The 21921-nt window shown below is 48.7% G+C and overlaps 1 protein-coding gene across 7 annotated transcripts in view; it reads left to right on the top strand.

The window, feature by feature from the left end:
* Positions 1 to 520: 520 nt before the first annotated feature.
* Positions 521 to 21921, top strand: part of Rap1gap2 (RAP1 GTPase activating protein 2) — a 227075-nt gene continuing 205674 nt past the window's right edge. The window contains exons 1-2 of one of the 7 annotated variants that reach the window (XR_009057365.1): positions 521 to 622; positions 13669 to 13785. Coding sequence is in view for 1 of the 7 variants with exons in the window: in XM_057773533.1 (XP_057629516.1) it covers positions 573 to 622; positions 13669 to 13785 (167 nt within the window). In the remaining 6 variants the exon portion in view is untranslated. Of the gene's footprint in view, positions 623 to 13668; positions 13786 to 18362; positions 18639 to 21921 lie in introns of those variants that run through there. The other 6 variants (XR_009057364.1, XR_009057363.1, XM_057773533.1 and 3 more) reach the window with 6 other exon arrangements.

The raw sequence follows: 21921 nt of genomic DNA, 5'->3' as shown, positions 1-21921 counted from the left end.
GCCTCAAGCCTCCGATCCAGTCATCCAGGCTAGTCTCTGCCCTTCTACAGCAAAGACAGAATCTGGTGTGGATGGGAGGTTGGTTGCTCTGGTGGGGTTGGGCCTACGGTGGGCAAGTGTCTCGGCTGATGCCATGGTACTGTTTTAATTACTGCCGTATTATAATATTTTAATCTTTTTCAGGGCACATCCGTTTTTATTTTAGGCTTTTAAGAGAGTTTAATTTTTTTATGCTTTATGTTTATGGTAAGTAGAGCAAACTGTTTAAGGGGACAAAACACAACGGGATTAAAGATCTCTGAGAACCTGACTTCTGGCTCGGTGCTCCAAAGAAACCCAGATATTCAGTATGGTGAGGCCATGGGTCGGGAAAAGGCGAAGGAGACTGGGCGGTCCGGCGCGCTGCTGCAGAGAAGTGCGGTGACCCCGCCGGTGCGCGGAGGGTGGGGCGCACCGCCGGCAGGAGGGCGAGCGCCTCCGGGTCCCGTGCCGTCTCCGCGGCCGCTCCGCTGGGCAGTGGCCCTGATGCAGTTAGAGCCGCCTCTGCGGCGCACGGAGCTGCGGGACAAGGCATGGCGGGTCGCAGGGCGCCGGGGGAGAAGCGCTGGCAGTTGGTGCGCTGGTGAGTGGGCAGCGGCAGCAACCCGGCTTCGCGAGGCCCGGGAGCGGGGATGCCAGCCCAAAGTTTCTTCCCGAGCGGAGAGACACAGGATTGGGTTAACATAGGTGCCGGGCTGCCAGATCAAAGCCACTCAGCGTCCCTGTGCAGCATCACCCTAGCTACTCTCCAGAGAACAGCCCGGGGCACCGATGTCTTCCGGCTTCCCAGTGTCTGGATGCTTAGGGATGACAGCGGGGACCTGGCCCCGGCTTTCAGGGTCTTAGAGTGCAGGTCTGCCTCCTCAACCCGCTGTGGCCGCAGGGAGAATTCTAGATCTTCAGGAAAGCCAAGCCCTGCCGGTGTCAGGTGCTTTGGAAGGGTAGCAGGCACACTGGTGGAATTTCCTCATCCTTCACCTCACCTTAGCTTCCTAACTGTGGGGATACTTGCCTACCTCCAACCCTGCTCCCCTAAGTAGAGTCTAGAACCTGAGTCCCAAGAGGGCACCAGCCACTGCCCCACCCTTCTATTCAAAGAGATGCCTCAGCTCACCTACGCAGGCTCACTGGATGGGGACTCAGTGAAGTAGGCCTGGGAGATTTGGGAGAGGGAGGAGGATTCATGAGTAGATTGGGCACTTACCCCTTCCCTCACTGCAGTCCTCTGCTAGGAAATTTGTCAGTCGGGTGTCAGGTTTCCAGTCTGCAAGCTGGGAGGGTTTTTCAAGGTGCTGCAGCCCAGTCAAGGGAGGGGAGCCTCCGGGTGGCCCTGGGAACCATGTTCTCTGTACCTTCAAGCCTGAATGGCTCAGGGCTGCCAAGGCTTCTGCTTGGTGGGACTGGTTTTGATTAAGTATTGGTATCCACTAACGAGAGCAACACCTAGGGCAAGTCCCATGGTTCTGAAGTAATGAGAACTCAGGCATTGCATTAGCAGTCATTCACAGTAACTAGTATTCAGAAGAAGACAGTAGCACACCCGTTTTACAGATGAGAAAAGTCAGGCAGGGAAAATGATTAGTTAAGACTACACAGCAAACAGGGGTTAAAGTGAGGATTCGAATGTAGGGCTTGCTTGAATGCTTTCTCGTTTTGGTCTAGTTTTTGGACTGTCTCAGCACCTCAGCCTGGCCAGGCATTCAAGTTCACACTGTTGAGAGAAGAACCTAGAGTCTGTAACTCCAGCTCCAGGGATCTGACTCCCTCCTCTGACCTCCTTGAGTATCTGCACACACATCATACACACACATACACAACAGAGAGAGAGAGAGAAGAGAGAGAGAGAGAGAGAGAGAGAGAGAGAGAGAGAGAGAGAGAGAGAGAACATAAGACACATGGTAAACAGCATGTTTGAGGTTGCTACTGACATAGAGTTCTGATTTGTAGTACATGTTTAAAATTATTATTATTATTATTATTACATTTATTCATTCATTTATTTATTTTTTGTGTATGAGCATGTGCATAGTATGGAGATCAGAGGATGACTTTCAGTAATCAGTTCTCTCTATCATGTAGGTCTTAGTGATTGAACTGAGGTCTTCAGGCTTAGGGGCAAGTGCCTTTTACCTGCTAAGTCATCTCACCTGCCCAGATTTGTTAATGGTATTATTATTATTATTTGGTTTTTTGAGACAGGGTGTCTCTGTCGTTTTGGAGCCTGTCCTAGAACTAGCTCTTGTAGACCAGGCTGGTCTTGAACTCACAGAGATCCACCTGCTTCTGCCTCTCGAGTGTTGGGATTAAAGGCGTGCGCCACCACTGTCTGGCCTTATTAGTTTTGAGATAGGGTTTCTTCATATAGCTCTTGGAGTCCTGGAATTCGCTCTGTAGACCAGGTTGGCCTTGAACTACAGAGATCTTCCTGCCAACATTATTGTTATTATCATCCCTTTTTTTGTTTGTTTAGTGTGTGTGTGTGGGCACGTGCACACATGCACATTTGAGAGTGACTGGAAGGACAGCCTCGGATGTTGTTTCTCAGGCACTGCTCATCTTTTTAAAGTTATTTTTTAGATTTATTTGTTTTTATTTTGTGTATGAGTGTCTTGCCTGCATGTATGTCTGTGTACCATGTGCATGCCTGATGCTCACAGAGACTAGAGGAGGGTGTTAGATCCCCTGGAATGGAGTCACAGACAGTTGTGAGGAACCATGTAGATACTAGGAACTGAACCCTGCTCGTTTGGAAGAGCAACCAGTGCTCTTAACCACTGTACAATTTCTCCAGCCCCTTACCTTGCTTTTTGACACAGGGAAGCTTATTGAGTAGGCTAAACTGGTAAACCAGCAAGCCTTAGGGATCCCTCTGTCTCCACCTCCCCAGAACTGGGATTACAAACACTCTTGGCTTTTTTTTTTCTTGATTTTTCAAGACAGGGTTTCTCTGTAGCTTTGGAGCCTCTCCTGGAACTAGCTCTTGTAGATCAGGCTGGCCTCAAACTCTCAGAGATCTGCCTGCCTCTGCCTCTGCCTCCAGAGTGCTGGGATTAAAGGTGTGCACCACCACCATTGTTGGCTTTTTAATGTAGGTTCTGGGGATCAAAATGAGGTTTGGCAAGCCCTTTTCTGAGTCAACTTCCCGGATGAAGACAGAGTCTGTTGAAGCCCAGGCTGGCCTATGACTCACTAGGCAGCCGAGGCTGTTCTTGAACTCCTGATTCTCTTGACTCTGCTTGCCCAGGCTTTTCTTGAACCCCTAGGGCTCAAAAGATCCTTCTGCTTCAGGCTCCTTATCTCTCTCTCTCTCTCTCTCTCTCTCTCTCTCTCTCTCTCTCTCTCACACACACACACACACACACACACACACAAACACACATGCACACACACCCCAACATTGTCTTCTTCAGTTACTTCCACTTAGTTTTTGACAACATCACTCAAAAACTGGTACTCACCTCTCAGCTAGACCTATTGCAAGTTCCAGCAATCCTCGTCTCTGCCTCCCCAGCTCAACTTTTTACATAGGTGCTGAGGATCTCAGGTTCTCACATTTGTGTAAGCATTTTACCGACTTAACCAATCTCCCCAGCCACAAAGTCTTTAAGTTATGATGATACCCAATTTATTAATTTTCTTCAGCTTTTAATGTTATTAATAAGAAAACACCATGAAGGTATATATTTCTTATTTGTAATTTTTTTTTTAAGACAGGGTTTTTCTGTATAGCCTTGGCTGTCCTGGAACTCACTGCATAGACAAGGCTGGCCTTGAGCTCATAGAGATACACCTGCATCTGCCTCCCAAGTGCTGGGATTAAAGATATGCACCACTGCCTGTGTGTTTTGTTTTGAGATGGTCTTACTATGTAACCCAAGCTGGCCTGCAACTCCCTATGTAGACCAGGCTGGCCTTGACTTGAATTTAGAGAGATCCACCTGTCTCTACCTCCAGAATACTGGGATTAAAGGGATTAGCCACCATGGCTTTTTTGAGACAAGGTTCCTTAAGTTTTTTTATGTGTATGAATGTTTCGCATATATATCTTACCATGTTTGTGCCTAGTCAGAAATGGAGTCAAATGTCCTGGAACCAGAGATACAGAAGATTGTCAGTCACTATACGGGTACTGGGAATCAAATCTGGGCTCTGCAACAAGTTCTTTAAACTGCTGAGCCATCTCTCTGTCCCAGAAACATAGTTTCTTGAATTTCATTTTTTCCTGCCTCTACCTCCCCTCTTCTGGGATTATAGGTACATGCTACCATGTTTGGCACGAAGCCTTGGTCATGTTTTCTTCTTAAGGGTTTTATAGTACTAGCTCTTATATTTAAGACTTTGGTTTTTTTTTTTTTTTTTTTTGATTTTCGAGACAGGGTTTCTCCGTAGCTTCTTGGTTCCGACTTTGGTCTTTTTCAATTAAAATTTGTTTGTTTGTGTGTGATATATGAGGAGCCTAACTTCATCTTTTGTATGTGGGTATCCGGAATATGATGTCTAAGTACATGCGCACACCTGTATCTTGCATCCAAAACCATTTGGTCTGGGATAGTTTTATGTGTTCAATCCCAGCACTTGGGATATAGAACCAGGCAGAGATCCATGAGTTTGAGGCCTGCCTGGTCTACAGAGCTATCTGGGGCTACATAGTGAGATCCTATCTAAAACAAATAAACAAGTAAATCTCAAAGCAGTCTAGAAGGATAGTATTTTTCAAGCAGGGATGTGGTGGAAGGAGACGCTAGCAGGCTGGAAAGTACAGGATGCATCTGGACAACATTGTTGCCGGGATTAGCTACAGGATTAGATTTATGAAGGAGGAGAGAGCAGAGCTGTGCTTGAGAGAGAGGAGCCAGGTGGCAGCAGGGCTTGAATGCCCAGCTAGGATTTCTATTTAATTTGAACAATGGGAGCCTGTACTGGCTACTTTTGTGTGTCAACTTGACACAAGCTAGAGTCAGAGAAGGAGCCTTTGAAGAGACGTCTCCATGAGATCCAGCTGTAAGGCGTTCTCTCAATTAGTGATCAGTAGGGGAGGGCCCAGTCCATAGTGGGTGGTGCTATTTCTGGGCTGGTGGTCCTGGGGCCTATAAGAAAGCAGGCTGAGCAAGCCAAGAGAAGCAAGCCAGTAAGCAGCTCCCCTCCATGGCCTCTGCATCAGCTCCTGCCTCCAGGACCCTGTCCTATTCGAGTTCCTGCCCTGACTTCCTTCAGTGATGAACAGTGATGTGGAAATATAAGCCAAACAAATCCTTTTCTCCCCATCTTGTTTTTTGGTCTTACTGTTTGGTTGCAGCAATGGAAATCCTAAGACAGAGTCATTGAAGGTTCTTGAGCATTGGGTTTTTTGTGTGTAGTGCTGGGGATGGCACATGCACACAGAAGCCAAGAATGTTCTGTAGAGCCCTCAGCAATGTGGCTGTTGGTGACAAGGAACTTCTAACTTTCACTAGCAACTCTGCTATTTAGCAGAGTGTTGACCTTAAGGACAGTGCTCACAAGGCAGTCAGAGGACAGCCTCCAGGAGTCAGACCTCACATCCCGCTTGTTGGGGCAGGCAGGGTCTCTCTTGTTTCTGTTGCCACATTGTACTGAGTTAGTTCTCCAGGCTAGCTAGCCCACGAGCTTTCCTGATTGTCTTGTTCTTGCCTTCCTGTGACCATAGGAGTACTAGATTTTTATGTGGGTCCCAGTGATTGAACTCTGGTTGCAGGGCAAGGCTACAGCATTTGCCTGCTGACCCGTCTCTCAGAACCAAGTGATAATTGTCTCATTTCCAAGTGAAAACAAAACCCTGAACTCAAAGTGGCAGAGACAAAATAACTAGCCAACCAAAACTCAGACCAAAAATACTTCAGTCCATTTTCCTGAGCTGCCCCGGGAGTGACTGCCTTCCAGACTGCATCTCCTGGCACTGTCTCCTGGCTCCTTAGAGGAGCTTCTAGGAGATCATGCTGCATACGGTTCGGCCTTTGTAAGGTGCAGCTCACACTGCTGGAATCCCCTCTCTCTGCTGCTTTTGTTGGATGTCTCTTGGCTGTGTCTTTCTTGGCAGTTGGGGGTTAGGTTCTGGAAAGAGTGAGTGTTACCCTGGGAGTCACAGTCCTGACTATTGCAAGGATTCTGTGGCCTGGACCCAGTTACTTCCTACATGGGCAAGTCTCTGTTCCATAGCTGTTTTATGTGGGTATGATGTCTTCATGACCTCTTCTAGGGATTACCTGCATACCCATCTAAATGTCATTGGCTGTGCCAGATGTTCAGACTTCTGTAATAAAACACCATAGGCTGGAAGCTTATGCACAAGAACCAGGTATTTCTCACGGTCCTGGAGACTGAGATGTCCAAGATCCAGCTGATTCAGTACCTGGTGAAGATACACTTCCTGATAGATGGAGCCCTCTTACTGTGTCTTCTTGTGCTAATGGGGGCTAGCTAGCCCTCCAGGATCTCCTTCAGAAGACCCCTAACCCCACTGATGAGGGCTCAGCTCTCTGGACTGACTTACTTTCTGCAGTGTTCTACCTCCTGACACCAAGTCCCTGAGGTTAGGATTCAACAGGAATTTAGGGACTACAGCAGTCTGACTGTTCAGAGTACGCACAGCAGCAGATCTCAGCCTCTATTCTTCCAGGGATCAAGACACCAGTTCTTGCCGAAGGTTTTTAATTGATTAATTAATTCAATTCAATTTAATGAATTTTGTGGGAAGGATGCATGTGTGCCATTTGGTGGAAGTCTCTTCTGTCTTCCCACCACATGGGTCCTGAGTCATCAGGTTTGGCAGCCAAGTGTCTTTACTCACGGAGCCCTTTTATGGGACCATTGTTTAAGTTTTCTTTTTTAAATTTGTTTATTTCTTATTTATACAGGTATGTATCTTAGTGTGTCTCCCTGTGTGTGTGTGCCCACAGAGGCAGAAGAAGATGCTAGGTTCCTAGAACTGGAGTTATAGGTGGCTGTGAGCCCTTTGATGTGGGTGCTGGGACCTGACCTAGGGATCTCTACACGAGCAGTAAGCACTCTTAACTGCGATAAGCCTTTCTCCAGCACCCCATGGCTCAAGTTTTAATGTCTGACAGTGGATTGAAAAGTTAGCCATTAGACTAGGAATATAGAGTGCCTACTTTGTACAAAGTCTGATTTCAATCCCTAGTCTCTCTCTCTTTCACACATACATCAACCTCTGGGCAGTAGCTAATTTCCTTGCAAGAACCGTTTGGTGGGATTTCAGATACACAGCAGGGTGGCCAGGAAGATATTTGCGGATGGTCGCTTCGTGTTTTCTTAGGTTCTGTGAGATCCAGTTTGGCAAACTCATTTCTTTTCTTTTCTTTTCTTTTTTTTTTTTTTTTTGTTTTTTGAGACAGGGTTTCTCTGTGGTTTTGGAGCCTGTCCTGGAACTAGCTCTTGTAGACCAGGCTGGTCTCGAACTCACAGAGATCCTCCTGCCTCTGCCTCCCAAGTGCTGGGATTAAAGGCGTGCGCCACCACCGCCCGGCGGCAAACTCATTTCTTAAGTTAGTAAATTGAATTCATTAATGAAGATCATTTGTGGCAGAGCATTCCCAAAGCGGAGATGAGCTGGCTACCTTTGCTACCGTGATTTTTAAGACACATTGTAATTAACTCACTCGTGGGTGGGCTGAACATCACAGTGCTGTGAGTCAGGTTAGGTCACACGTCCCAGAATCTTAGTCATGACTTAGACTCTGGCGGGAAGACTGGGAGCAGATTCAGAGGCATTGTGGTTGCCAGGAAACATGTTCAGTGAGGAGCACTCCCGGCTGAAGAGAGGCAGGGTGTGTTTGAGAAGGACAAAGGAATCAGGGACACGGGCTCTATGTGTATGAATGTATCATACAGCAACAGGAAAGGCTGGTACAGAAGCAAGAGGGGCTGGGTTGGAGGATCAGGCCTGTAGTCCTAGCACTTTTTTTTTTTTTTTTTTTTTTTTTGCTTTTTTGTTTTGTTTTGTTTTTGTTTTTCGAGACAGGGTTTCTCTGTGGTTTTGGAGCCTGTCCTGGAACTAGCTCTTGTAGACCAGGCTGGTCTTGAACTCACAGAGATCCGCCTGCCTCTGCCTCCCGAGTGCTGGGATTAAAGGCGTGCGCCACCACCGCCTGGCCCAGCACTTTTAAGGAAGAGGCCAGAGAATAAAAAATTCAATGCCTGCCTGGGTCACATAGTCATCCAGAGGTCAGCAAGGGTAATAGGAGGCTCTGTCTCGAAAAACTAAAGCAAAGCTGGGTAGTGGTGGTGCATACCTTTAATCCCAGTCCTTGGAGTCAAAGGCTGGAGAAGTTCTGTGAGTTCAAGCCCAACCTGGCCCACAGAACTCATTCTTAGACAGCAAAGGCTACACAAAGAAACTCTCCCTGTCTTGGAAAACAAACAAAAAATCTAAGCAAACAAAAAAACAAACCATATCAAACACTCACCCCTAACACACCCCACAACCTTGGAAGCAGATGTGATTATTGCACTCACCTTATACGTGAAAAATCTGGAGCTCACAAGGGAAGTTCTTCACTCACGAACGCTGGAACCCAGCTTGGGGTCCCTCAAAGCTGCTTTGCTGTGCAGCCCCTTCCAGCCACGTGCTTAAGGATGGGTGCAAGGAAGGGGAAGTGATGTGTGAGGAGAGGAGTGGAGTGGAGGATGGCTGCTGAGTGCTCCCACTCAGCCTGGGGCCTCTATATGTCCCCTGGGACTGAGGGCGTCCTGATATGTGGCCTGGAAGCTGGGGAGTGACCTATGCTGTGCTGGTTCCACACCCTCATTTATAAAATGCAGTTGTTAGGCCAGATGGAGGCCTCCTGGGCTGTTTCTGGTCCTTACCACTTAGGACATGACAACATGATCAGAAGGAGTCTTATATTAAAATAGATTACTTTTTGAAAATACAATAAATACAATATTATCACATGGGTCACACTCCAATGGCATCAAAGTCTTCATAGTGCTCCCTACACAGGACTCTTACACAATGCTTCTCATACAATGCTCCCTCATACAGTAGTCCCCATGTAGTGCTCCCCAAATTGTCCTCCCTATATAATGCTTTCCATACAGCCATTCTGTTCTCATTGTTCGTTTATTATGTTGTATGATTGGTTCCCCCATGTCTGGGTCAATCTGAGGAATCTAAGGATGGTGGAAGGCAGGAAAATGGTGTCAGAATAGGATGTGTAAGTCAGTGTGGCCTTCCTGGAGGAGGCAGCGTTTTAGGTAAGGTTAGTAGAAGGGGAATTATCTTGAGGCAGGAGGAAGTTCACAGTAAAGTTCAAGCCCCTAGCAGGAGTCATGAATTTCCTTCCCAAAGTTATCTCATCTGGAATGAATGGTACCATTGCCAGCTTCCTGCATAAACCAGTCCATCTTGTCCATGAGTCCTACCCATGCGCACTCCAGCAACAGGCTATGCCACCCTACCTCTTTAGCTCAAGGGCAAGTCCTCCTAGGACTGTCCATCCTTCTTCAGTGCTGTCTTATCCAAGACACACCCCTAGCTCTCTTTAAGAGTGTCTAACCTGGATGGCTGCATCCCCACCCAGCAGCTAGGATCACTTTCCTGAGGGCCCTTTGGGTGATATAGAAGACAATGAAGGGCCAGGCCAGGGCCAGCAGCTCTAGTTTGGAAGAACACAGGAACAATGGCGGTCCTTTGCTCTCAGTACCCCTGTCTCCTTTCAGAGCCTCGAAGACACCTCATTCTGTCTTCTAGATTTGTCTGAGGAGATGCCTCTGATGGAGTTCCCGCACCACCGTTCCTCTCTTCTAGCAAGTCCTTGCCATGGACTGGGTGTCTGTGCCCCTCAGACTCATAGGTTAGAATCCCAGCTGCCCAGTGTGATGGTAACGGCAGGTGAATGAGGCCTGTGGAAAGGGACTAAGGTAGAACTCTTATGAATGGGATTTGGGTCCTATAAGAGGAGAAAAGAGCTGGGGTTGTGGCTCATAGGTAGAGTGCTTGGTTAGCATGCCTGAAACCTGGGTTTGATCCCTGATACCTCATAAAACCAGCTGTAGTGGCACATACCGGTAATTCTAGTACTTGGGAAGTGGAGGCAGGAGATCAGAAATTTAAGGTCTTTCTCAAATCCTTAAGGACTTTGAGGCCAGCCTGGGATAAATGAGACCCTGTCCTCCCTGCCCTCTCAGAGACAGGTTTCTCTATTGTAGCCCTAGTTGTCATAGAACTCTGTAGAACAGGCTAGGCTTGAACTCAGAGATCTACCCATTTCTGCCTTCTGAGAGCTGGGATTAAGGGTCTCGTTTAAAAAATTGTGTTTGTAGGCCGGGCGGTGGTGGCGCACGCCTTTAATCCCAGCACTTGGGAGGCAGAGGCAGGTGGATCTCTGTGAGTTCGAGACCAGCCTGGTCTACAAGAGCTAGTTCCAGGACAGGAACCAAAACCACAGAGAAACCCTGTCTGAAAAAACCAAAAAAAAAAAAAAAAAAAATTGTGTTTGTGTGTGTGTGTGTAGCACACAAACTCATGTGTTATAACACACATATTGTAGATCCAAGGACAACCCTGTGGAGCTGTTCCTCTCTTTCTGACTTTACATGGGTTCTAGGGATTGAACTCAAGTCTCTGGGTTTGTGCAGTAAGTTCCTTTGTCTGGTGGGCCATCTGGATGGCCTGGGACCTTGTTTTAGAGAGAGCAACATTGGGGATGGGGCTTTCTCTCTGACTTGTGATGGCACAATGGGAAAGTGACCATCTGACAACCAGAAAGAGGCCTTCACCAGACACAGTGTCATGATCTTACACTGTGAGAAGTCACTGCACATCATGGAGGCTCCTGTGTCCACAGTCCTGTTACAGTACCTGAGCCGGATAAGGCAGTCCTCCTTAAATCACTGCACATCATGGAGGCTCCTGTGTCCACAGTCCTGTTACAGTACCTGAGCCGGATAAGGCAGTCCTCCTTAAATCACTGCACATCATGGAGGCTCCTGTGTCCACAGTCCTGTTACAGTACCTGAGCCGGATAAGGCAGTCCTCCTTAAATCACTGCTCATCATGGAGGCTCCTGTGTCCACAGTCCTGTTACAGTACCTGAGCCGGATAAGGCAGTCCTCCTTAAATCACTGCTCATCATGGAGGCTCCTGTGTCCACAGTCCTGTTACAGTACCTGAGCCGGATAAGGCAGTCCTCCTTAAATGTTGCTTCACTTGCATCCCCAAGATGTCCTCTAGAAAATTTCTTCCCTCAGAAGATGGCCTGCATAGCATTTTGCCAAGTTGTAAACACACACACACACACACACACACACACACACACACACACACACTTAGGATAGGTAGAAGCTCTCTCTTATGAGAAATTACACTGATACCCAGTCACTTTTCCATGCCCTCACCCACCTTATTCCACACTCACCCCAGCAAATAACTGTTTTTGTTTTGTTTTTTTGAGACAGGGTTTCTCTATGTAACAATCCTGGCTGTCCTAGAACTAGCTCTTGTAGACCAGGCTGACCTCGAACTCACAGAGATCCACCTGCCTCTGCCTCTCGAGTGCTGGGATTAAAGGCATGCCCTGCAGAAATAACTTTTACTGCATTTTGTGTCTTCAGAGTTTGTATATTTAAAGTAAGCAACTCTCTTTTAACTTCAATTACCCGCACTGCTCTGCACATGACTGTCCCCCCCCTCAAGTAATGAGTGTTGGAGATGGCAGGATAGCGTACATGAACACCCTCATTGGAAGTTCCTTTTATAACTAGCTGCACATGTCGTTACTGTACAGACACACCATAATTTACTTAACTAGTCCCTGCTGGCAGGAGGTGAGCAGGATTCAGCCCTCAGTCTCTTGCTGCTCTTAAAATTTTTTATTTATTTATTTGCTTGTTTGTTTGGTGTGTGTATTTTGCCTGCAAGTTTGTTAGCGTGTACATGTAGTGCTTGCAGAGGCCAGGAGAGGGCGTTTTATCTTTCATGGCTGCAGTTATGGATTGCTCTTAGCTGCTGTATGGGTGCTGGGAATCCAGTCTGGGTCCTCTGCAATAGCAAAAGGTGCTCTTAACTTCTAGCCGTCTCTCCAGCGCCGGTCTTTTGTTATATTAATATCCCATAACTATCCTGGTCTGCATTTATCTGTAGATGAGGTCTCCGGAGGAGCATCACAGAGTTAACGGGAATGAATGTAGAACTAATGCAGCTGACTGGTAACAACTGATCTCTTATAGCAGTATAGGAGAATGCTATAGTAATTGTTGACTGATCATTTGCTTAATTATTATTATTATTATTATTATTACTTGCCTTTTTGAGACAAGATCACTCTATATATAGCCTTGGCTGACCTGGAACTCAATATGTAGATGGGATTGACCTTGAATTCATGGTGATCCTCCTGCCTCTGCCTCCTAAATGCTGGGATTGTAGGTGTGCAGTAATACACTTGGATCATGATTTGTTTATTTTTGGATACTCTCTCTCACAGGACTGAAAACCCTGGGAGGGTAAGAAACTATGCATGCTTTTCCATCCTCTAAAATAGTGGTTTTCAACCCTCGGGTCGCCACCCTTCTGGGGGGTTGTTGAACACCCCATTCACGGGTCACCCAAGACCACTGGAAAACATAGATATTTACGCTGAGATTCATAACATTCGCAAAATTACAGTTACGACGTAGCAATGAACGTAATTTTACGGTTGTAGGTCAGCACAACGTGAGAAACCACTAAAGGGTAGAAGCATTAGGGAGGTTGAGAACCATTGCTCGAAAGCATTCAGCAATGCTGAATTAATGAATGCATGTATCCCACAAGAACGGGTTGGCCAGAGTAGAAGGACTGCCTTCCCTTTGTGTTCACCTTGCCCAGCCCAGCTTCTCCGATCCTTCCAGGTGCCAGTTGGGAGTACTGTGAGGGTACAGGGGTCTGAGTCTGACACCGAATCCTGAGTCACACTCCAGGCAGTCCTGGTGTGAGAGCAGAAGGGCCAGCGTTAGCCTGGGGAGGTGGCTCGGTAGGTAAGGTGCTTGCTGCACAAGTACCTGAGTTCAGATCCCCAGTGCATCTTTAACCCCAGAGCTGGAGGGTGTGGAAACAGGTGGATCCCTAGGAGGAGTGGTGGTGGTGGTGGGGCTCTCTTTGGCCAGCCAGTCTAGACAATCAGTAGGCTCCAGGCTCAGTAAGAGATCCTGCTTCAAAAAACAACACGGAGAGTGATAGATGACGTATAACACTGGTCTTTCTGTGTGCATGTGTGGGTGAATTCATACACATGTACAGTACATGTGCTCACACACACACATGCATGCACGCACACATGTACACACGCACCCATTGTCTTAGCCCTGTTGGGATTACAGGGTAGACCTTTATCTGATGCTTGGTATCATCTGGCTACATACTCCAAGCGACAGGGAACTCATCACTTCCAAGTGACTCTTTTCCATTCCGAGCAGCCCAACTTGTAGAAAGCTTTTCTACCAATTGATTCGAGACTTGCTCCTCATAGCTGCTTTCCTCACCAGAGCCGTTTTAGTGTGACCTGTGGAGATGGGGCTTTTCTGGTGGATGAGTAGGGCAACGTGGGTGTAGGTGTCACTCGTCTGAAGGAGCAAGCGCTGCAGAGCCTCCTAACTCACCTGTCCTTTCCACAGGTACGTGCAGGAAGGGCGGTTCCGAATAGAAGAGAGAACGCTGATGGCTTTCCAGTGGCTCTACAGCCCTCAGCAGCACAGAATCCTCAGCCGAGCTGACCTCGCATCTCCTTCCAGGTACAGGGAACTTCTGTCTGTTGCTTCTTCCCTCCCAGCCCCCTCACTTGTTTTCTGAGACAGAGGCTCACTGTGTAGTCCTGGCCGGCCTGAAACCTGTTACGCAGTTTAAGATGGCCTTGAACTCAGGGATCTGCTTGCCTCTGTCCCCGAGTGCTGGGATTAAAGGTGTGGCACCATTACACCAGCCCTCCTCTCCTTCTTCATCTGGGTCCAGGTTTCCTGCCTCTACAGCTGGCCCATCCTGGTTTATAAATCCACTGTGGGAAATTGGGACTTCCATGATGATGGGTATTCCTGGGATCCTGGGAGGAGTTCATCAGTTGTAGTGATGCGCAGAGTGGGTGGGATGAACGCACTGCTCCTGCTTTCTACTCTGCAAAATGGGTCTGCATATAGTTTCCCTCCCTGCAGGACATCACGGGTCTTGAGAATGTGATGTCTGAGGAGATTTCTCAGGCTTGCAGAGGTGTTGGTTCTTTAAAAGGGAGGGTGGGATTGGCAGGACGACTCAGTGGGTAAAGGCACTTGTCATGAAAGGTTGATGACTTTTGATCTTTGAACTCCTGGGTGGGAGGAGCTAATTGACTCCTTCTGTTGTCCTGTGATCTCCACATGCACATGCCTGCATACATCAACAGCTCAGAGAGACTGCCTCAAAATAAAAAGTAAAGGGCTGGAGAGATAACTCAGCGGTTCCGAGTGAGTACTGTTCTTTCAGAGGACTGAATGTGGTTCCCAGCTCCCACATTGGGTGTTGCACAGTGCCTGTAACTCCAGCTCCAGAAGGGTGCGATGCCTCTAATCTCAGGCGCACACACACACACACACACACACACACACACACACACACAAACTCACCCAGAAACCTCATATCAACAGGCTGAACATCAGTCCTGATTCAAGTTTCAGAGTCTGTTATTAAAGAGATTGGCTTGGGGAAACTTAGGGAAGAACTGAATGATTATCATTATTGAATGAATTCCCCGAGAGCCCACCCTGCCAGAGAAAGATTGTTTATCTGATTAGTTTTCTAGACTAGAAATTTCATGGGGGTGGTGAAGTGTGGGACAGCGGATGTGCATTTCTGCAGGAAGTCATCTCATTTCCCATAAGAGCCATGCAGGTGACACAGAGGAACGTGGGCAGGGGGACTGCAGCTAAGGAGGCTGACGAGAAGGCTGCCCTTGCTGGAGCTCTGCTTATGTTCATGGATGCCTCTGGGATGAGTGTGAATTGCATGTTGATGATATTGCTGACAGCAGGAACCTAGGCATCATCTCAGTAGCGATGGGACCCAAGATGTCCTGGATGCTGGACTGTAGGTCCAAACCAACGCAGTGAGCCCCTTTTCTCTGAAGTTTCAATTACTCCTCATTAAACACAGTCTGAAAGTAGTAAATGGGAAGTTCCAGAAACCAACCTTCATAAGGTTTAGACATGTGTTGTTCTGAGAACCCTGTTCTGAGTAGTTAATGGAATCCTGTTCCTTGTTGGTTTGTTCCACCTGGGTATGGGTCATCACTCTGTCTAGTGTACCCACCCTATATCTGCTTCCTACCTGTTGGTCACTTAGCAGCCGCCTTGGCTGTCAGACCCATGACCCTGGAATCTCAGTGCTAGCATTCAGCTAATTCTTTTTTTACTTAATGGCTTCTAAAGAGCCAGACTGGTGATGCTGACGATTGTAATGCATCAAAGAGTTGTAAAATGCCTCATTTATGGGGAAAAGATGAAAGTTCTCAACTTCATATTGGTTTACATGTACAGGTACAACTTACAATGGGGCTGTATTCTAGCAGACTCACTAAATTGAACATATTAAATGTGTTTGGTACACCTGGCCTACTGAACATTGTAGCTTAGCCTGTTTTTACAATAAACTGTTGATTATGTCCCATAATTATTGAATACAACATTTCCAAGGCTGGCAACACCGTAGGATGTAAAATGAGCTGTTTGCCCTGGTGAAGTGTGGCTGAAAGCCTTAGTTCACAGCTGCTGAAAGGGAGCTCAGGAGTATATGGATGACAGATCTCCAGCCGTGAAAAAAAACAACAGTCTTTCCCACAGCCCTAAAGTCAACAACCTGTAACTGGAACCACTGTAAGTCTGGGACATCTGTTATTACTAGTATTTGTTTATTTTTATCTTGTGTGTACCAGTGTACTTGCATATATGTGCACCATGCATTCACTCGGTGCCAGTGGAGGCCGGAAGAGGGCTTCAGATCCCCTGGAAATGGAGTTACAGACAACAGTGAACCCACACGGGTGCTGGGAACCAAACCTAGGTCCTCTGCAAAAGCAACCAGTGCTTTAAGCTCCTGAATTCCACTTCCCTTTTCCCTCTTTATTCAAGGCTAGGTGTCTCTAGGTAGTTTTGGCTGGCCTGGAATTCATTATGTAGATCAGGCTCTCCTCAGACTCAGAGTTTACATTACACTGAGTGCTGGGATTAAAGGCTTTAAGATCTCTCTCTCTCTCTCTCTCTCTCTCTCTCTCTCTCTCGACTTATTTATTTATTATGTATAGTGTTCTGCCTGCATGTATTCCTGCAGGCGAGAAGAGGACACTGGATCTCATTTACTGATGGTTGTGAACCACTATGTGGTTGCTGGGGACTGAACTCAGGACCTCTGGAGGAGCAGTCAGTGCTCTTAAACCACTGAGCTATTTCTCCAGCTCCCAAGATATCTTTATAGGAAAAAGCACAGTATACTTAGAGTTTGTGACTGTATTTGGTTTCAGGATTCACTGGGGCTGAGGGCTTGGGACGTTCTTGAGGGATCAGGGGTCTGATGGAGGATTGGATGGCAGAGAAAGGGTAAAATCGAAGCTTTTGTCTTCATCTAGGCAGACTGAGTGGCTTCTGTTTCAGACACTGACCAAAGTAAGCTCTCAAGTATTTTTTTTTTCCTTTCTTAAAAAAAAGAAATTCCCCCTGCCCCAGATAGGTTTTTTTTTTTTTTTTTTTGTGTAGCTGTCCTGGAACTAGCTCTGTAGCCCAGGTCAGGCTGTCCTCAAACCCAGAGTTCCACCTGCCTCTGCTTCTCAAGTGCTGGGATTAAAGGCATATACCATCACTGCCCAACTGCCCAGCTCAATTTTATTATTATTTAGAATTACATTTATGTTCTCTCTCTCTCTCTCTCTCTCTCTCTCTCTCTCTCTCTCTCTCTCTCTCTCTCTCTCTCTCTCTCTCTCTCCATGCATGTGGAGGTCAGAGGACATTTTTCAGTACAGATTTTTTCCTTATACCATGTGTGTCCTGAGTATCAGTCAAACTCTGGTGAGGGTTGGTGTTGCTACTAAACCGTTTTTGCTGTCTAACACTGGAATCAGAGTTGTAGTGCTCAGGGTAGGATCTAAAGTGTGGAAAGTGTCCTTTGTTCTAAGGCTGTCTGTTGATCCCACTGGCAGGGACATCTCCTTTCCTCTGCTGGATCCCATGCCAGGGTCTGTTCTCCAATGCCCGGCCGTTAGCATTTCAGGACCCAGTCTGCGACCAGTCCATTCCTGCTTTCCTCTTTCCCTTCCACCTCTGACCGTTATGATCATGCCCTTGGTCTGGTCCTGAAGTTAGAACGGTCCAGGTAAGGGTCCTGCCTGCATGGGACACACACTCCAGTGTGAGAGGCCGACCATCAGCACGCAAACACGGAAATGAGAGTTTGTCAAAACGATCAGATTGCTAAGAAGTCTAAAATAGGGCATGGAAATGATGAGTGACCTGTGTGGGGATGTGGGAAGATGTGGGCCGCTGTCTTGGACTGCCCAAAGAGACAGCCATATGGAGAAGGTGCCGCTGAGGGCGTTGGGGGCAGGGTGGTGGATTGTAGGGCGCGGGACACACGGAAACAGTGAGTGCGAAGAATGTTCTAGAAACAGAACATTGTGGCCAGAACAGAATGAGCTGTGACCGGTGGATAGGAGTGAGGAAGATTTCTGTGCAAATAAAGGGCGTTTTAGGGCTTAAGCTGCCTGAGTGCTGCCTCTGGGGAATGAGCTTCCCATTAGTGGATGTGTGGTAGAGGCTGCTTGCTGTGGGGGTTACAGAGAAAGCCTGGAACATCGTTCCCTCAACGCCTTCAAGTTTAGGAGCATCTTTGGTTTGTTGGGAGACGGGATGGTGTCAGCAGAGTGAACCAAAGCTGTAGGTTACCGGGTCCCAGGCAGGGACCAGCTTTGGGATTTTCGGCAGTCCTCGAGGGTCCCCTACTTCCACGTTCCAAAAGCACTCTTTTTCGGAGAGCCTTTTCAGGTCTTTCCGCATCTAGGTCTCCCAGTGTTGCGCATTCGGGCTGTCCTGCAGGAACCTTTCGGGCAGGTGGGGTTTCTCCCTTTTTCTGTCCCCCGGGTCCCCAGGGCCTGCTCCACCCCATGCCTTTGTTCAGGAGGAGCTTCCTGGGGCACTCCCCCCTGGGCTCTCGACACTCAGGACCCGCCGTACACTAACCCTGGTGCCTTTGACGGCCCGGCTCCCTCCCGGTCTCACGCAGCTGCGCGGTGGGCGCCGCCGGGGACCCAGATCCGAGGGGCGGGAGCGCGGGCTCTAGCGGGCACGGGCAGCGGCTGCGTACGCGCGCTCTGGAAGCGGAGGCGCGCCCGCCAGGTGTGCGAGCGGCTGCGGGAGGGCGGCGGAGTACAGCTTTGTGCCCGCCCGGTGTGCGCGTGTGCGCGCAGTGGTGACGGTGCACGCGACTGGGCGGGCTTCGAGGGAACCCGGCGCCGAGGAGGAGGGGGCTCGGTCCGCATGGAGAGCAGTGGACGCTTCGCCGGCCAGCGCGCACGTTGGGTGAGCAGGCAGAGGACTGACTGTTGACATTCTGTCCACGTCAGGAGTGTGGTAAGGTCAGTGGCTCGGGGCTGGCTTGTAATGTAATTCCACAGCCGGCGTGCATCTGGACGCGAGTCCTGGGTGTGACTGAGCGTGGAACTGGAGTGGATGCTGTGAGAGTGGATGCGTGTGTTGGCAAAACACGGATGGCTCCGGTGAGCTCCGTGCGCCTATCGCACGGAGCAGTTGAGCTCATTAGATTCTGTTTGGGAGGTAGGGTGACGGTTCTTAGAAATCCTTGCTAGGTGTGCGGGTGCGGCACTGCACTCACACCGCGAAGAGGTGTGTGTGTGTGTGTGTGAGTGTGTGTGTGTGTGTGTGTGTGAGAGAGAGAGAGAGAGAGAGAGAGAGAGAGAGAGAGAGAGAGAGGTTGGTCAGCTCCCTGTTGGAGTCTGTTGAGAGACGACTGACCGAGATGGAGGTCAGACGTGGGTGTTTACAGGTGGCAGTGGCAGGAAAGAAGCCAGGAACCCCAAGAGGACCCTGAAGCTAGGCTGCGGGATGGGTGTTGAAGGGACTTGTTGTTGTCACTGGCAAGGACAGAAGCCCCAGCTTGTCTGTTCTCAAGCCAGCTTGTGCTTGCTCCAGGGAGAGGAGGTAGGATTGGAATTGCTGGTCCAGAGACTTTCATGAACCTGTGGGTAAATGCCAGCCTGCAGCCTGATGTTCATTTCTAGAGGCCTTGGGTAGGTGTGGCAGTGCCAACCATCCGTGGGGGTCCTGTTTACAGGTCAGAGGAATTCCGTAGATTGCACTTTGGTTTTGCCCACACTTGTTATGTCTGGACTTGGAAGCTGGTAAGGGGCACCCTTCTTTCCTCTATAGCTGTCTTTCACCCTTACCAAATCTGAAGGGCATTTACATGCTGTTGGGGTTTGGCTTTGAATTCAGGGAGCAGTTTCTGTTGAATAGGCCCTCATCAGGGTCGCCTCTAAAGGGATTACTAGAATAGTCCTGGGCTGATATTGGGGCATGCCTTTTGACTCTAGGGCTGTCCTTTGAGCCCTGTAAGTCTCAGTTTCCCTTGGAGAAGAAGGCTCTCCTCCCCTCTGTTCCTCCTGCTGTGGGCGAGGAATAAACAGAAAGCTCACATAGCTGCCTGGAGGCTGGGAGTGACTCAGGGCCTGTGAGGTCTGGGGCAGTGATTTCCCTTAGGACTTGGGCAGGACTTGGGAGAGGCTGTGACATCACCTCTAAACAAGGGTTCTGGGTTGCCCAGTTCTAGGGGTGGATGTCTGCTGGATGTGTCTGCTCAGGTTTCTGGAAGCTACTTCAGGTCCCTCCTCCCTCACTAGATGTTGAGGAGTTGGTGGAAGGTTGGGGCCTGGGGATGGGATGGCAGGTTGAAGTCAAGACCCTTTGTGGTTGCTATTTTTTGGGTAGGGGCAGATGTTAACCTTGGGAAGGGCCAGGGCACAACTATGGGACACTATGTCAGTTCAGGATGTCCTAGTTCAACAGGACTCAGTCTCTGTGATCTCCAGTGAGGACCACCTCCATAGCCTTCCACTCTTTCCCACGATCCCCTTTGAGGTGTGGTGGCTTATGCCTGTAATCCCAGCCCTCAGAATGCTGAGACAGGGGCATTGCCATGAGTTCCAAGCAAGCTTGGGCTACAAAGTGAGACCCTATCTCAGAAGTCACAAACCAAAACTCAATATCAAATCCAAAATTCTCCAAAGCAGGCAACAAACAAGCAAAGAAGTCTGATCAAGCGAGGCTGAGTTGCAGAGGTTCAGAATGATTGGGAACTTTAAAGGAAAAGGGGCCTGGAAGGGTGGCAATGGCTACAGGCTTAACTATTCTCTTTGGTGACATTGTTGAGGACAATTGGTTGACACTGAGACCTGGGTGTGAATTGCTGTTCCATCTCCCACGCTAGGAAAAGGGCTTACCCCCAATGGTCTACTTGAGTGACTTCAGGCCAATAGGAAGGGGGGTCTGCAGAAGAGAAAGGGGAGTAATGCAGAGAGGCCTTTCTGACCATCTGCTACTTCTCTCCCCAGGGACTCCCGAGGAGCCTGAGGGCTGTATTTCAGCACTGCTCTGTTGGGGAGAGAAGCCATTTGCAGTTCTCCTTCCCCCAAGGGTGGCTCCAGGGCCATTAACTCCCTTATGCTTCCAGATTACACACAAGTGAAGTTGATATGGCGGCTTTCTGTGGGGACCCACAGCACTTCTGCAGAGAGAGCCTGAGCATCACTCAGCTATGATTTGAGGTGCTTCTGATCTGGGGGGTGTGGGGACCCACACCACTTCTGCAGAGAGAGCCTGAGCATCACTCAGCTCTGATTTGTGGTGCTTCTGATGGTGGGGGGCGTGACTGGTCACTACTGAGGTGGCTGGAGTAGGAGGTGGGATAATCTAGCTTTTTTCTAAAGCCTCAATTTCCTTATCTAGGAATTTTTTTGTTTTGTTTTGTTTTTCAAGACAGGGTTTCTCTATGTAACAGTCCTGGACTTACTATGTAGATCAGGCAAGCTTTCCGAGTACTGAGGTTAAAGACACGTGCCACTAGCTGAGATCATAGATGAACACCACTGTGCTTGACTTTGCTGAAATTTAAAAAAAAATTTTTTTTGAGGCACTCTCATGTAAGCCAGTCTGGCCGTGGACTCTCATAATCCTTCTACTGTACCCCCACCCCCATTGCTGGGATTACTGGCACACACCATGCTCTCTGGCTCTTGATTGGATTCTGGGGTATTTGACTAAGGGCACTACTGATGGAAAAGTTTTGAGCAGTTGGGAAGGCAGCAGGGCCTGGTGGTATAGATTCTCATTCCCTCGTGTGGAGGTGGAGACTGCATAGACAACCCCAAGACACTTCCTGGTTGTGGAATCTGAGGCTCAAGGGTCAAACTTCTGTGCTGGTTGATGCCTCTAGAGCTGTGGCCCATTTCCCCAAGCCTGGATAGATCTGGTTCACAGCCTGAGAACTGGAGCCAAAGATACCCAGGAGGGTGCAGGCACCCCAAAGTGGGCAGGGGAGGACGGGAGAACAGCAGCTTGGAAGCAGGTGCCTGAAGGAGGAGTGGGGGGAGGGGGGATGCTGGCGTTTGGTGCTGGCAGATGGTCGTGGGCACTGGTCTGGGCTGTAGTCAGGAAAGGACAGGGCAGGGGATGGAGGACGCCAGAGAAACTGAAGAGCAAGATAGAAGACTTAGCAGACTGGCAGGAGGGAGCCAAAATTCTGGGGGACAAGGCTGGGAGTGAGTTGGTACCTGGTACCTGGAATTAGAGGTGTCTGGGACACAGCACAGGCTGAACCCTGAGGGAGGGATGGTGGTGGTAGTG

Source organism: Chionomys nivalis, chromosome 7 (assembly GCF_950005125.1).
Source record: "Chionomys nivalis chromosome 7, mChiNiv1.1, whole genome shotgun sequence".
Taxonomy (NCBI): Eukaryota; Metazoa; Chordata; class Mammalia; order Rodentia; family Cricetidae; genus Chionomys; species Chionomys nivalis.
The sequence above is the reverse complement of the archived record's forward strand: the minus strand, read 5'-3'. Positions and strand labels throughout refer to the sequence as shown.